The 14,524-nt window shown below is 49.3% G+C and overlaps 1 protein-coding gene across 5 annotated transcripts in view; it reads left to right on the forward strand.

Annotated features, from left to right (window-relative positions):
• PRXL2A (peroxiredoxin like 2A) overlaps positions 1 to 13,294 on the forward strand; it is a 20,272-nt gene extending 6,978 nt beyond the window's left edge. For 3 of the 5 annotated variants that reach the window (XM_019749502.3, XM_019749498.3, XM_019749501.3), the window contains exons 2-6: positions 3,720 to 3,882; positions 5,651 to 5,742; positions 8,970 to 9,110; positions 9,775 to 9,939; positions 12,602 to 13,294. In XM_019749502.3, the coding sequence (XP_019605061.1) occupies positions 3,738 to 3,882; positions 5,651 to 5,742; positions 8,970 to 9,110; positions 9,775 to 9,939; positions 12,602 to 12,715 (657 nt within the window). In that variant the 5' untranslated portion in view covers positions 3,720 to 3,737 and the 3' untranslated portion in view covers positions 12,716 to 13,294. Of the gene's footprint in view, positions 1 to 3,702; positions 3,883 to 5,650; positions 5,743 to 8,969; positions 9,111 to 9,774; positions 9,940 to 12,601 lie in introns of all 5 variants that reach the window. The other 2 variants (XM_019749499.3, XM_019749500.3) reach the window with 1 other exon arrangement.
• The last annotated feature ends 1,230 nt before the right edge of the window (positions 13,295 to 14,524 follow it).

Raw genomic sequence — 14,524 nt, forward strand, 5'->3', positions numbered from 1 at the left:
CTGGTTTACTGGCCTCCCTATCTCTAGTTAGTAGCCTTGGAGACCCACGTGAAAGTGCATTGTCCCAGTTAGATATTGGGGCTACTTGTACCCCCTCCCCTTTTTGTGAGTGGGAATAGCTGTGATTCAGGTAAGCTCTCGCTGTGCAGCAAGTACCTGCTCCAAGACAGGCCGGGAGCAAATTGCTTTGTAGCTCAGGGGGGCTTGGCTGAGGGGCTGGACCTACACACTACACTCTACATAGGTGTTTTCCGAAGTCAGTTTTCACTGCTTCCCACTGGCAGTTGCTAGCGGCCCACTGGGGCATATGTTCCTGGGGAGCCTGCCTCTCGTGTGTTGGTACCACAAGGCCTGAGGGTGGGGTCCGCGCTCCCCAAAGGGGTGATTCTCTGCCCACACTTTCTGATCATAGCCAGGGTTGGGGTGGGGTAGTAAACACGCTCCTGGTGGTTTTGCAGTCCACAGCTTATACTCCAGCTCTTGAACTTAAGGTAGAGAACCAGGGGCCTTTGGGACATGGACATTTGTATTCTCAGAGTGCCTTCAGTGCTGACAGTCGCCCCCAGCCCACCTGCTGCCCGGCTTTATTCAGTCCGGGCCTGACCTAACTCTTCCCCCAGGGTCCTACATCAGCTCCAAAGCCACTTCCTTCTGGGTGCTTCCGTGGCTGCCCAGAGCAGATATAAGTAGCTCTCAGCCCTGCTCTGCCACAGCCGCATGTTCATATGGCTGCCTTGTACCTCACCTTTTATTCACCAAGCTGCCTCACCTTTCCACGTGAATTTTGTTATCTGTGTACCAGGCCTGTATCTCCTTGAGCACTGTGTATCATTTAGTTTTATATCCCCCTAAATTGCCATTTATTGGACAGGTCAGTGCTGAACAAATGTTTGGATAAATGTTGAGTCTCGTCGAGTCTGATTTCCCTTGTACTCCTGAGCAAGCAGGCTGGATGATGGCTGCTGGAGCCTGCTCGCCTCTAAGAGTCGGGGCAGTGTGTGGGAGGGCTATGGCGCTGGCTGTAAGGGTCGCTGGACTCCCTGGAGGGCACTCATGTGTTCCAGGAGTTGAAACAATGCCTTTTGTAGGGTAGATGTAAGCTGGCCTTTGCGTTCTGATGCAGAAATGGTATCAGATCTGTGATCAGAGCCCACGCCATGTGCTCCTGCATCATACACACACGTTAGAAATCCAGGGACGTGGAGAAGTGCGCCAGGGTACAGAAATTGTTTCAAGCTCTGGGGAATCTCTTGTTTACAGCAGGCAGGAGAGAGCTGTGGTTTTCCTCATAATTGTTCTGTGATCCACACGTTACTGTAATCCAGTAATGTGTAACTTTGCCACGTAAAAGAATTGGAAGCCAGCCTGTGGAAGGTTCCTTCCTGCTTGACCCAAGAACTTTGGTTCTCCAAAGTTGTCATCTTCATCATTCAGTTCTATTGAATTCGTTTCAGCGCACATTTGTGGAGAATCCACTGTGTACCAAACAGGTGCTGTACTAGGCAGGGGAGAAATTGAGGAACAGAGTCAAAGAAAAGAAAACTGGCAGATTAGTCCAGATCTTGTGTTGAGCACATTAGAAGGCTCATGGGTGCAGTTGGAGCACAGGACCACGGCGTGGACAGGTAGAACGTCCAGGAAGATGTGAAGAGGTGTCTGAGTCTTGAAGAACAGAACGAATGGGGTAGGACACTCCAGGCAGAGGCGAGATGTGTTCTGTCTTTGACTCCCACTGTTGCCGTTGCTGCCCTCCCACAGTGAGCGGAGGGAACAGAAGCGGGGCCTGGAGCAGGCCCAGCTCTCCGAGGCCAGCCTGCCCTCGGGGCCAACCAAGCACAAAACCTGGAATTCTTTGCTCCAAAACAATGCGTCTCAGACTTCAGTGCGCGTGTGAATTGCCTGGCGATCTGACTGAAATGCATTTTATGATTCCTTAGTTCTGAGGTGAGACCTGAGATGCTGCGTTTCTACGTGATGCCAGCGCCGCCAGTCCGTGGGACCACGTTCTGATAGTGAGCTTACAGCTTGAGTCCATCACATGAGAGATGCCATAGCACCATCCCTCCCCCGACACACAGACCAGCCTCCCTTTTTCCTCTTCCCTAATATGCAGATGCAAAAATTCCTCTTTCTTAAATGCTGTTCTCGTTTGGTCACCCCCACCCGCGCCCAGAAGTTCCCTTTTATTTCTTAACTCACATCTTCACTTCCCAGGCTGGCTTAAACACCAGTCTGGCCTGCCCTTCTCTTCCCTAAGTCGTGCTCACCAGGTTATTCCCAGTCCCCCTCATGGCAGCCCCCTCTCCCTTAGCAGTGATGTGCAGGTCACCAGACTTTTGCTTAAATTGGAGACGTCCTCTCCCCAAGCAAGCCCTGCTGAGGAGAAGTAACTCTTCGGTGAGGTGGGACACACACACACACACACACACACACACCCCAGCCTTGTGCCTGGTGATCTCAGCACACAGAATCATGCTGGTACTTAGCGGGAGGAGGGCCCCAGTGTAAGTCAGACCCTAGGATGGTGACAGGGCCAAGTGGAAAAATAGGTATTGTCAGTGGTTGTCCGTTGAAGGCATGCTGGTGGGGTCCTGCTGCTGTTACGGAGGGAGGCTGCTTCCAGGGGCTCCCACCCAGAAGCACAAGGCTTCCCAACTAGAGGAAGCCTCAGTGAGGCACCGCGCAGGAGCTTGGAACAAGTCTGGACTTGGTTCTGCAGGACCCCGCTGCAGCTCCGCTGCAGTTGCAGCGCCCCCGGCACGATGCAGACATCTTTTGCCCAGCCCCTCCGAAACAGACGCCCCAGCGCCCTGCGCTTCCCTACATATGCCTACTCTCTGTCTCTACCCCCCTTCATTCAGCAGACACCGGTGTTGTTCTGTTTACAGGAGAAAATACCAGGTTAGACACTGGTATTTCATAATGGCAATTTCTATTCAGCTGTATAATATAGGTGGTAGATGCTCAGAAGACATTCGCTTTCTTGTTGGCTATGGTTTTAGGCACTGCTTCTTTTTTGGTTTTGTTTTGTTTTCACCATGAGCCTGTTTTATTTGTACAGTGAGTAAAAAATCAGCTCTTCTCAGTTGGGAGAAATGTACTGAGATGGCCTGCCTACCATGAGTGAGGCCCTGCTGGAAACCGTCTGAGGCTGGATGAATAGGATATGGTCTCTATTTCTGAGGGATTCACAAACTAAAGAGGAAGAAGGGTAGGGTCACAGAACAGCGTGCTGGGTGGGATGAGGTAAGTGTACTCTGATCACAGAAGAAAAAGCTGCCATCCCCGGGGAGATGATAGCTGAGACTCCCGGTTTGTGAAGGAAAGGCAGGCATTGACGAGGAGGGGCAACAGGGCATAGTCTGCCCCCAGGGACACAGCATGGGTGAGCACTACGAGCTGGGGGGCTACAACCTTGGGCACGTGAGAGGGAGCAGCAAGAGAAGCGTCTGCGAGGCCTGTCATTGCTGTCATCGCTCCTGACTTGCTGGTCCTCCGTGCGTCTTGTGTATGCCCACCTCTTGCAATGCCAGGCAGGCGCTCAGCAGCCCTCGTTCAGTCCCACCTTGGACGCTTCTGCTCCGCCTCCCCTGCCTGTGGCCTCCTGGTTGGCCGCCCAGCTAGAGCCTTGCACTTTGGGAGATCAGATTCCAGCTGTTTTGTGAAAGCGGTAACGTGGTCTTCCTTCCTCTCAATCTCCAGAAATGTCTTTCCTCCAGGATCCCAGTTTCTTCTCCATGGGAATGTGGTCGATTGGTGCGGGGGCCCTGGGGGCTGCTGCCCTGGCACTTCTTCTGGCCAACACAGATGTATTTCTGTCCAAGCCCCAGCAAGCAACCCTGGAGTATCTGGAAGAAATAGACCTGAAAACACTGGAGAAGGGTAAGCAGTGACCCCCTGGTCTCAGTACTTTTCCAAGGCACTGGGATGCAGGCGTGCTTATTTTTTTCCTGTATAAAAAAAAGCTATTTCTTTTTTAATTGAAAACTTATTATAACAACATTAGGAAACATTTAATGATACTTGTTAAATGACTGATAATTCCTTTCCCCCAACACGATAATCATTTTTATTTTTGTACATTCTTTTGCATGTTTACATATTATTATATAGTTGTGATCGTGGTGTATGTGATATTTTACATTTTTGCTTTTGTTTACCAAAAGCATTTTTCACTTTCTATTGTTGTCCCTTTAACTAGAATGATAATTGCTCCATAATATTTAGTAATATCGTACCACTGTTTACTAAGCCAACCGTTCCAGAGAGTGTTCTAAGGACTTGGGCCTCTGGATCTGAGAAGCATTGTGTCTCCACGTCCGCGTTCCCGATGCTCACTCAGCACAGGGTTTGCTCATTGAAGGGAGGAGTCTAGACTGTTACTGGCATGAGCATGGCCAGCCCTCACCTGCGGTGCAGCTGCAGCACATGGGGGAGCACAGGTCGCACTTCCAGAATGCACTTGCCTGTCTCCCCCTTCTTGGGGAGCCCCCCTGGAGTCCCTGGTGGACTCTGAGAGCCACACATTTGCATGTGCGCCTCTGTTGCCTCACGGTGTGCTCTCAGCATTGGAGCTGGAGCTCGGGGATTTCTGTCGTGCCATAGTGTTGGTACAGTTGGCATGGGAGTTTGGCACAAATTGGGGCTCCTTAACTGGGCAATCTCCAGGGTGGCCCCTCAAAGGGAAGCCATCATTGTCTGTTCAGTAAGTGAGGAAGCTTGTCCAGGGAAGGCAGGAGCGTGACTGCAATTTATGAAGGAGGTCACCTTAGTCAGGGAATAGGAAGCTTGCAGAGAGAGCCCTGTTATGCTTTGTTTAATCCAGGGATTCCCTATCTGTCCCTCCCCCCCCCCCCATTTTTTTTTTTTTCCGTATAACATCCCACAGAGATATGGATTCCTCTCAGAAATATTAACATAATAAGGGTTTATACTTACTAACCCCTCACTAAGTCTGTATTTCCAGACACTGTGGTGAGCACTTTTCATACCCGTCTGTTACTACTCCCTTCAGCCCAAAGTGGAGCTGCTACACAGCTGCGCTTACAAAGGAGGAAACAGGGCCAGGGGGAGACAGCATGCCCCAGGCCACACAGCCAGATGCAGGCGCAGGCTGAGCAGGGGGCCAGGAGCGAAGTGCTGTCCTGCGCCACAGCACTTCCTGCTTAGGTGTCATCGACCTTCGCCTGTGGATTAGATTGCAGCTAACATATTTAGGGTAAAAATAAAATTTAATTCCTGGTGACTTAATCCCCTTGAGTACTTTTTTTAGGAGTGGAGTTTTCTTGGCCAAAGTACAAGATCTCTTTCAGGTTTTGGCCATGTATCTGCCCTAAAGGATTGTTACAGTCTATTGATACCAGCAAAGGAATTTGCCATTTTTCCAGAAATGGTTTAGCTTGGGATGTTCATGTTTGCAAATAGATTTTCATGGGGGAGAGGCCTTTGGGGTATCTGGTAGGATCCTCACACGATATTATTAATTTCCTGCGCGGATGACTGTTCCCTATCTGTTTCCTGTGTGCTTTCCCCGTGTGAAATGCCTGTCCAGGCCCCCTGCTAGGCCTGGTACCGTTTACCCACTGCTGAGAGGGCGAGGTGGGGTGGGGCTGGCCAGAGATGATACTGAGTTCCCTGTTCCTTTCCCCAGAACCAAGAACTTTCAAAGCAAAGGAGCTCTGGGAAAAGAATGGCGCTGTGATCATGGCGGTGCGGAGGCCGGGCTGCTTTCTCTGTCGAGAGGTGAGTGCACTGAGGATCTGCTCGGAGAACAGGGTCCTAGCAAGTGGGAGCCAGTGCCTTTCCCGCCGGAACAAGGACCCGCAGGCACACGCCAGCCTTTCATCAGCACCGGCCTGGTCTCTGGTCCTTGCTCTAAGTATTTCTTTTCACTTATTCTCTGTTTCTGTTCATTTAACCACCCACCATATCCTGGGTTAGCCATGTACTTGACTTTCCTTTACTACTCTCAAGCCCTTTCACCCTTGGACTGTCTTCCCATTTAATCGAGGACGAGGACTAGGTCCACGTCTGCGTTCCCGATGCTCACTCAGCACAGGGTTTGCTCATTGAAGGGAGGAGTCTGGACTGTTACTGGCACGAGCATGGCCAGCCCTCACCTGCGGTGCAGCTGCAGCACATGGGGGAGCACAGGTCGCACTTCCAGAACGCACTTGCCTGTCTCCCCCTTCTTGGGGAGCCCCCCTGGAGTCCCTGGTGGACGCTGAGAGCCACACATTTGCATGTGCGCCTCTGTTGCCTCACGGTGTGCTCTTGGCATTGGAGCTGGAGCTCGAGGATTTCTGTCATGTGGATGGTGTGTGTACAGTTGGCATGGGAGTTTGGCACAAGTTGGGGCTCCTTAACTGGGCAATCTCCAGGGTGGCCCCTCAAAGGGAAGCCATCATCGTCTGTTCAGTAAGTGAGGGAGCTTGTCCAGGGAAGGCAGGTTCAGCCTTGTCACTTTATAGTTAGGTAAACTGAGGCCCAGAGTGGTTTGGTCACATAGTCATTTGGTGGTAGAAGACCCAGGTTCTGAGGTCACTGCCTTGCCTCGGGGGACTTGGAATGACAGTGCTGCTCTGGAGACACCTTTGCTTCTAAGTAGTGGCCTTGGCCCATCCACGTTGTCATCGTCACTCCTCTGCTTGTCCTCCCTGACCCTCAGGCATTTCCTTCCAGCCTTGCAGGTCTTGTTCCTGCTTGGTGGTTGGGCTGGCAAAGAAGCTACTTAGTGACGTGACGCCCAGCTGTCATTTACATTCAGGGCACTTTCCTGCTTGTCTCATTGATCCCTTCACATATCCCTGGAAAATACAGCTTGTTGTTATTATTCTCATTTTATAGAGGAGGAAACTGAAGTATAGAGGTTGTGACAAAGTCACACTGCTGTGGGGAGGTGTATTAATTTCCTATTGCTACTGTCACAAATTATCACAAACTCAGTGGCTTTGAACAATACACATTTGTTATCTTACAGTCAGATAACAGTCAGAATTCTACAGTCAGAATTCTATAGGTCAGAATTCTGAAATGGGTCTCATTGAGCTGAAATCAAGGTGTCAGCAGGCCTGCATTTTTTCTGGAGGGTGCAGGGGGTAAATAATTTCCTGCCTCTCCCAGTTTCTAGAGGCTGTCTGCATTCCTTGGCACGCAGCCCCTTCCTTCATTTTTAAAGCCAGCAATGGTTGGCCAAGTCTTTCTCACATTGCATCAGCTGTGACACTGACTCTTCTGCTGTCCTCTTCCACATTTAAGGATCCTTATGATTCCACAGGGGAACCGCCCAGATAATACAGCATCATCTCCTGTAAGACCAGCCGAGTAGCAGTCTCAATTTCATCTGCTGCCTTCATTCCCCTTTGCAGTGTAGCAACACATCTTCACAGGTTCCTGGGGTTAGGATGCAGAAGGCATTATTCTCCCTGTGGCAGGAGCTGAAGTTTAAACTCAGGGCTTTTCACTCCAAATCTGCGATGCTTCCATACACCAACACAGAAGCCTGCTGTGACATCGTTAGGACACCGACGTAGAAGCCTGATGTAGAAGCCTGCTGGGACTTGATTTCTCAAGGCCGGTTAAACCCGAAAGGTTCCCAGAGCAACTGCTCGAATTATAACCTGTTTTCCAGTGCTTTGGTCTGTACCCTGGAAGAGCATTTTGTGGCAACTTATATTTCTAAAAGGATGGTCAGATGGCCATCTGAGCTATTTTGAGTGGCCTGGGGAAGAGGTATGTGACCGAGTGTCCACTTCATGGCTTTGTACAGTGACTCACTCAGAGTAAAGAGCCCAGGAAAAGTGAGCAAAACCTTTCATCTCACACACAGGTGGTCTTTGACCACATCAGACCTTGAGTCCTCTCTAGAGCAGTTTGCCACTCACTGAAGCTCTTCGTAAAACCATTGTAATGAATTCTGCTTCGCCAGCTCTCCTTTTTTGTTGTCGTTCTAGAAAATAAACGAAAAATGTAGTGGCCACTCTCTAGCAGTGTCTGTGTATTGGAGAGTGGGCTGCATTTGAAAGGATTTCCTGCTATTTCTTTATTTCTGACACCAAATATGAAAAAGGATTTGTTTTTAACTCGTAAGCTGTACCATGACGCGTGTGGTTTCGGTTAGTCATTCAGCACGCGGTTCACGAGTCAAGGATTTCTGTGCTTTTCAGCTTAGCTGCAGTCTCCCCATTTTCCACCTTCGCCTTCAAATCTTTCCACCTGGTCTCTAGTACCTTCTGAATATCTAGCTGTGTGAAGCACTGCAGGTCATGAGAAATGGAAGACGTAGTTTCTAACTATGAGATACACTTGGGAACCCAAGGGCCAGTGCTTAACTCAGTGGTGACACGCAGACCAGTACAGAAAAAGTCACCAAGCAGAAAAGATTGGATATGCACAAAGAATCGGGCCTTTATTCCAGGCTGGACTAGCCAGGGAGAACTATAGAACAGGGATCCCTTTCTGGAGGGTAGGGTTTGAGCTGGAGAAAGAAGGAAGGTTCTTGTAGCGAGGGGAAGCCAACACAGTGAAGTTATGGAGGCAGCTCTTCACATGGCCTGCGTGGGGTTAGGCCGGTAGGTGCTCTGCTAGTTTGGTCTAGTGCAGGGGAGGGGCCAGGAGATGAGGAGGAGAGAAGCTGCTAGCTAGGAGCAGAGGACCACATTTGGGTGCACTCCTAGTTGCTGGATGCTCCGAGGGCCATGGTTAGGACACCTAGAACAGAAGCCTGGCCTCTCCTTCCCACCGTGGAGAAGACGAGAAGCCTGGCTGACCTGACGCCCTATAACGAGGCCTTGTGCCCCACTGGGACATTCTTATGCTGGGTTACACAGGCCTTAATTATTTCTGGCATTTTGTCACCTTTGTTCTTCTGCATTCAGTGCTAGCCGCTCTCTGGGCCTGTAGGGAAGAGGGTGTCGGGTGGCTGCAGAGCCACAGGAGTTTGTGCCCCTGACCTCCCCTGTTTTCTGCAGGAGGCTGCAGACCTGTCCTCCCTGAAGCCCAAGTTGGATGAGCTGGGTGTCCCCCTCTATGCAGTGGTGAAGGAACAGATCAAGACTGAAGTGAAGGACTTCCAGCCTTATTTCAAAGGAGAAATCTTCCTGGATGAAAAGGTGTGTGTGCCATGAGCGTGTCAGACACAGATGGGTGAGGGTTGTGCTCAGCTATGGATTCAGTGGCCCAAGTTGTGTCTGGCCCGGGGCTAGACGCTGAGCTCCCTTTCAGCTGCCCTGAACTCACAGGGGCTCTCGCAGTCCTCTGAGCGGAGCGTGCTTGGACACTAAAAATGCCGCCCTCTCACTTATTACTTGAGCCCTTGTTGAATTGTCCACCTGGGAACGGGAGCCTAGGAAATAGCTGAAACTCCATCCGGGTTCCCCCACCATGCGTTTGGGGGCCCACCATAAGCTCCTGTCCCTTAACTCATTGCAGCCATGTTTCTTTCTCCTCTACTCTCACCTATGCAGGATGTAGAACTGTTACCACCCTGTAGGCATGGGAACCCTGTTCGTCTTTAGCAATAGGTTAGAGTCAGAGCTCAGATCTGTTTCCCTAGGTCAGGCCTGTCTTGAGATTGAAGGCTTTGTCCCCGGGAAGTTGAAAGTGCCCCTGGCTGGGGGCTGTGTGTGTGTGTGTGTGTGGATGGGGGGGAGGACGTGAACCGGCAGGCTTTGGATCTCTGTGTGAAAACCAGCGCCCCTGCGGGGAACCTTTCCTACCCGGGGGAGGCAGGCATACAGGCTACTCACGTGGGGTCTGTCCTTCTCACTCCTACAGAAAAAATTCTATGGTCCCCAAAGGCGGAAGATGATGTTTATGGGATTTGTCCGGCTGGGTGTCTGGAACAACTTCTTCCGGGCCCGAAACGGAGGCTTCTCTGGAAACCTGGAAGGCGAAGGCTTTATCCTCGGGGGAGTTTTTGTCATGGGATCAGGAAAGCAGGTAAATCCCTAGTGTTCACTTGTGAGTCTGCAGGTGTCGGTGTCTGTGAGTGTGTGACCCCAGTGTGGGCTGACTTTCCCTACTTGGAGTCTCCCAGCCTTCCTTCCAAAAAGCCAGGGAACATGGGGAAGGGGGAGAGAGGGAAGCCGTCCCTCTCCCCCGTCTCCTCACAGTAACGTCACAGACAGGCAGAGTTTAGCAGGTGAGGTGAGCGACGGCACGGGCAGCACAGCTCTTCAGTGGCTCTGCCGGGACCTGAACTCAGGTTTTCTGAAGTCAAGTTCTGTTTTCTCGGCTTGAACAAAAGCATAGTTATTCCTCTATCAAGAATGTACTTCTTTGCAGTGTTCCCAGGTCATCAAGGATGATTAGCAGAGAAAAGTGAAGGGGAAAGAAGGATTAAAAACTGGTGCTTTTCTCAGCGGGGGTCCTAGGATCCAGACTGTCCCCAGAGGGTAACAGGCTTCTCATCAGATAAGCTGTCTTGGGCCCTGGAATAAAGATCCAGGTAGCATGGGGACCCTGGGGAAAGGTGTGCAGAGCTGAGGTGTCTGTGGGCCCAGGAGGCTCCATGTCAGATGGCAGGCAGCCTCAAGCCATGGTGATGTCCCCGCACTGGAGGGCAGTGCCAGCAGAGGCCACCCGGACTCAGAGCGGGGATGGGGAAAGTGGATGCCAGCTCAAGGGCCTGGCAGGGAGACATAGAGCCGGTCCCGTCTGCGAGGCCTGTGTCTCCAGCCTCAGCGTGACGTTCCACTTGGCCTCATCTGTAAAGAGACAGGCTTGTCTTCCTTGGTGGATCTCACTGCTAACACTGGTAATTGCATAGTACTTTTTGCAATTTGGGAGGAATAAAAGTGAATCGGAATAGAAATCCTTCCTTTTTAAGCTTCGTTTCTAAGCTCTTCCTTTTAAACTTTGGCAACTGCTTTTGCTTGTCTATATTAGAATCTAGCACAAATTGTTATCTGATTTAACATAGACCTCTTTGCTAACTTTCTGCCAAATATATCAAAGTGACTTAGAGATAACGGCCTTGTTCTAGGTGCTCAGATACGTCATCTCATGTCTTCTTCATAACTAATCTGTGATGTTAGGTATTTTTATTCTTATTTACGTATAAGGAAATGGGCCTAGAGATACGAAGTAACTCAGCCAAAGACACACAGCTAGTGAGTGGTACAGTGGAAATGCAGCTCAGGAACTCAGACCTGTACTGCTCCAGAGCCCCTGCCCGAAGTCTCTCTTCAGAGGTGTTCCCAAAGGTCCCTTCCAGATGCCCTGGCGCTTGGGCAGCCCTGTCCTCAGAGGATCGCTCAGCCTTGTCCCACTCTGGCATTCTGGGATTCCTTACCCCTGCCCATTTCTGACTGCCCTCAGCCTCCAGGGCAGGGCTTGGCTCACCGGCCAGCCTTCTCTTGCCTGGCAGTGACTCATCTGGTGCCCACGGGCTCCCCCAGCCTGGCTGGCATGCCCCTGTTGTTGCTAGGTGTGGTGTTTGGCTTTGTTGGTGCCCCCGGAGCTCCTGCCTCCTTCTTTCCTGGTGGAAGATTGACTGGGCTGGCAGAGCTTCAGGGCTTGCCTCCATGTTTCTTCAGAGCAGAGTGTTTGCAATCCCACCGTTCCAGCTGCCACTCAGTGGGGATTTCTCATGTAATAATAATCATTAAAGCATAACTACTTTAAAGAAGTAATGTGTTCCACATAGAAAATTTGAATACGAAACAGTAGGAGGTAGGAAGAGCCATTCTATAAGCTCAGACACCATAAACAACCCGTTAGAACAGAGCTGAGCTGAGCGGCCCTGGGTTTCTTTTTAGAAAATGGTGTCTTACTAAATGAGATGTTCTTTTTCATTTAACAGTATGTTATGAACCTTTCCTCATGTATATTCTTCCTCTGTATCTTTAATGTCTGCATAGTGCTTTATATAGTTTTATATATTTATATGTAAATCAGCTTCCCTGTTGTCTCCACAGTGTGGTAGGACTTTCTGTTTATAAATAACGACACAATGAACATGTTTACAGATGTTGATTTTTTTGAGTTCCGAGATGTCATGGGTCCAAGAACTCTTTAACCAAGGATTCCTTGGTGTAATTGCAAACACATTCCTCTTTCCTTTCTTACCACTTTAGGGTACTTTGAGGTGTCCTGTGCATTTTGCCTCATACTGTCAAAAGTGAGTGGCCTTCAGTTTGTTAGGAAAACTAAAGTGAAGAGAAGGTCTCCCCTTTCAGATGGTCATTCAACACCTGCCAAGGTCTGACCTCTGAGCCCCACTTCATACCTTTCTGCTTTTCTGTGTAAGCTCATTCATTTCTCTTCACCTGGAATGTTGTTTTACCTCACCTCTCTCTATAGACATCCTGGGTACCTCTCCTGCTTTATATTCTGTGAAGCCTTCCCTGATCCCCTGATTACATTTGATCACTGCTGACGTCCTGCTCCTAGAGTGGCTTGTACGGTCCCAATGTTGTGATGTAGCTGTCGCCTGAGCTGCCTTCCCCAGGAGACTGAACTCCTCCAGGGCAGAAGCAAGCCTCATTCTCTGTACCCTGCTTGTGTTGAGCACAGGGCTTCACAGATGGCTGCTGCTCAGTGTCTGTCTCGTGAATGAATGACTCAGTAAGGATTGATGCACCCTCTCCTTTCCTTTTAGGGCATTCTTCTTGAGCACCGAGAAAAAGAATTTGGAGATAAGGTAAACCCAGTTTCTGTTCTGGAAGCTGCTAGGAAGATCAAACCACAGACTTCAGCCTCAGAGAAAAAATGATTGTGTGAAACTGCCCAGCTCAGGGATAACTAGGGGCTCACACCCGTGTTCACAGGATGTTATCTTTCCACTCACATCCCTAAAGAGTTAGAAACCCACTTATGCCGTGTTCTCAGTATAGATCATTGATGTATTTTAATACTGTACTCTGTTTAGGCTCAATAAGACAAAATAGCCTCCAAACAAGACTGATAAAAATCTAAGAAATGAGTGAGGGTTATTTCAGCGAAAATCTGGAAAATACGAGGCCCAAAGTGGATCCCGTTACAAACATATGTGGTGTCTGAGTGCTCTTATTTGAAATGACTTTTATTTTTGTGTCTTTACAAATCTAAAAAAAGTTAATGATTGACTTAAAGATTAAAGATGCAAGGTTTTGGCTTGTGTGTTTTCTATTAATGACATTATATGATGTTTAAATAATACTAATATTAAGGAACTGGTGTGCTCTGGATGGCTTGATGAAGGTAGATTATAAAGTGAAATCTAGTTTTTCATTGTCTTCCATTCTGACCTCAGAGGTTTGGTTTTCTGGAAGAAATGATCATCACTGGTTCTAATAAAATTATGCATCAGAAATTGCCTGTAATATACGTTTTTTCATCTAAAAATGTTTACCATAATGATGGCTGAATATAAATCGTCCTGAACGTGAAAACTCAGTGTTCTCCATGTGGATGGGGTAAGGTGGCCGGTTCAGGACTAAGAGTGTGACTGGGTCTGACTTCACGTGACAGTGGCTGCAGATGTGTGCGTGGCCTGTGAGGGCGGGGCGTCTGTACACGACAGACAGCACACTCGGCAGTGACTCATCCCCAAGTAACTGATCCGGGGACTCCAGCTCCTAGTAGGATAACTCAGGTGAGAGTTCTTTGGTGCCTAGAAGACACTTGATTCTGAAATGGCTCTCTTGCAACTAAAGAAGAGTAGAGCCTACGAGGACATTGCAGCAATGCATGCATAAAGAGAAACCTTACTGTGAGTTCCTTCACCAGCTGTTGTACTCCTGGGTCCTCATGTGCAGTGGGTCTTCTCGCTCCGATTAGCATGGCGTTACGGAGAGAGCACCAGATTGAGTCATGAAGGGGGTTCAAGTTCTAGTTTAACTGTGTGACTTTGAGCAAAGCTCTGGCTCTCAGCTTCCTCACTGGTAAAATAGGCATAATAATTACTCTTCTACCGTTCAGGGCTGCTTATTAGAAGTCATTGAGGGAAATGATAAATATTCTAAAACAATGCTTCTTAAACTTTAATGTGCATGCAACTCTCCTAAGGATCTTGTTAAAATGGAGACTGTTAAAGAAAAACAAAGCCAGACACCAGTTAAAAGCAGTGAAGGCAGATTTTATTCAGTAGTGACTGCAGTAGGGGAGAAGCCTCAGTATAAAACTTTGCTCAACTGGGATCTGTGCAGAGGTGATTGGAATTTTAAAGGGAGAATGAAGGAGTAGGAAGAGGGAACATGCGGGGGCTTGAGCAGTCAGGGAAGCGGAAAATGACAAAAAGCGTGTTGGGGGGATTGGTCCGTGGGATTAGGCTATCTGGGTCTGCTAACCGGTTAATTTATCACGTGAGGCTGAGGCTTCCCTCCCACAGAGACTGGGAGACGGAGCCCTGTCAGTCCTGATGATTGCATTTCAGAAGGGTGGTCCCCAGGTCCCTGCGAGAGACACTCCTGGGTTTCAGACATACATCTCAAAGGGACAGAAAGGATTTACAGTTGTAAGTTTTTTCAAATGAATGCTCTAAGAAAAGGGAGGTCAGAGACCTATGGTCAGGTGTTTGGCTTGGACGAACAGTAAGTTCTTT

The sequence above is a fragment of the Rhinolophus sinicus genome, chromosome 15, assembly GCF_057876585.1.
Source record: "Rhinolophus sinicus isolate RSI-liver-muscle chromosome 15, RSI-T2T, whole genome shotgun sequence".
NCBI lineage: Eukaryota > Metazoa > Chordata > Mammalia > Chiroptera > Rhinolophidae > Rhinolophus > Rhinolophus sinicus.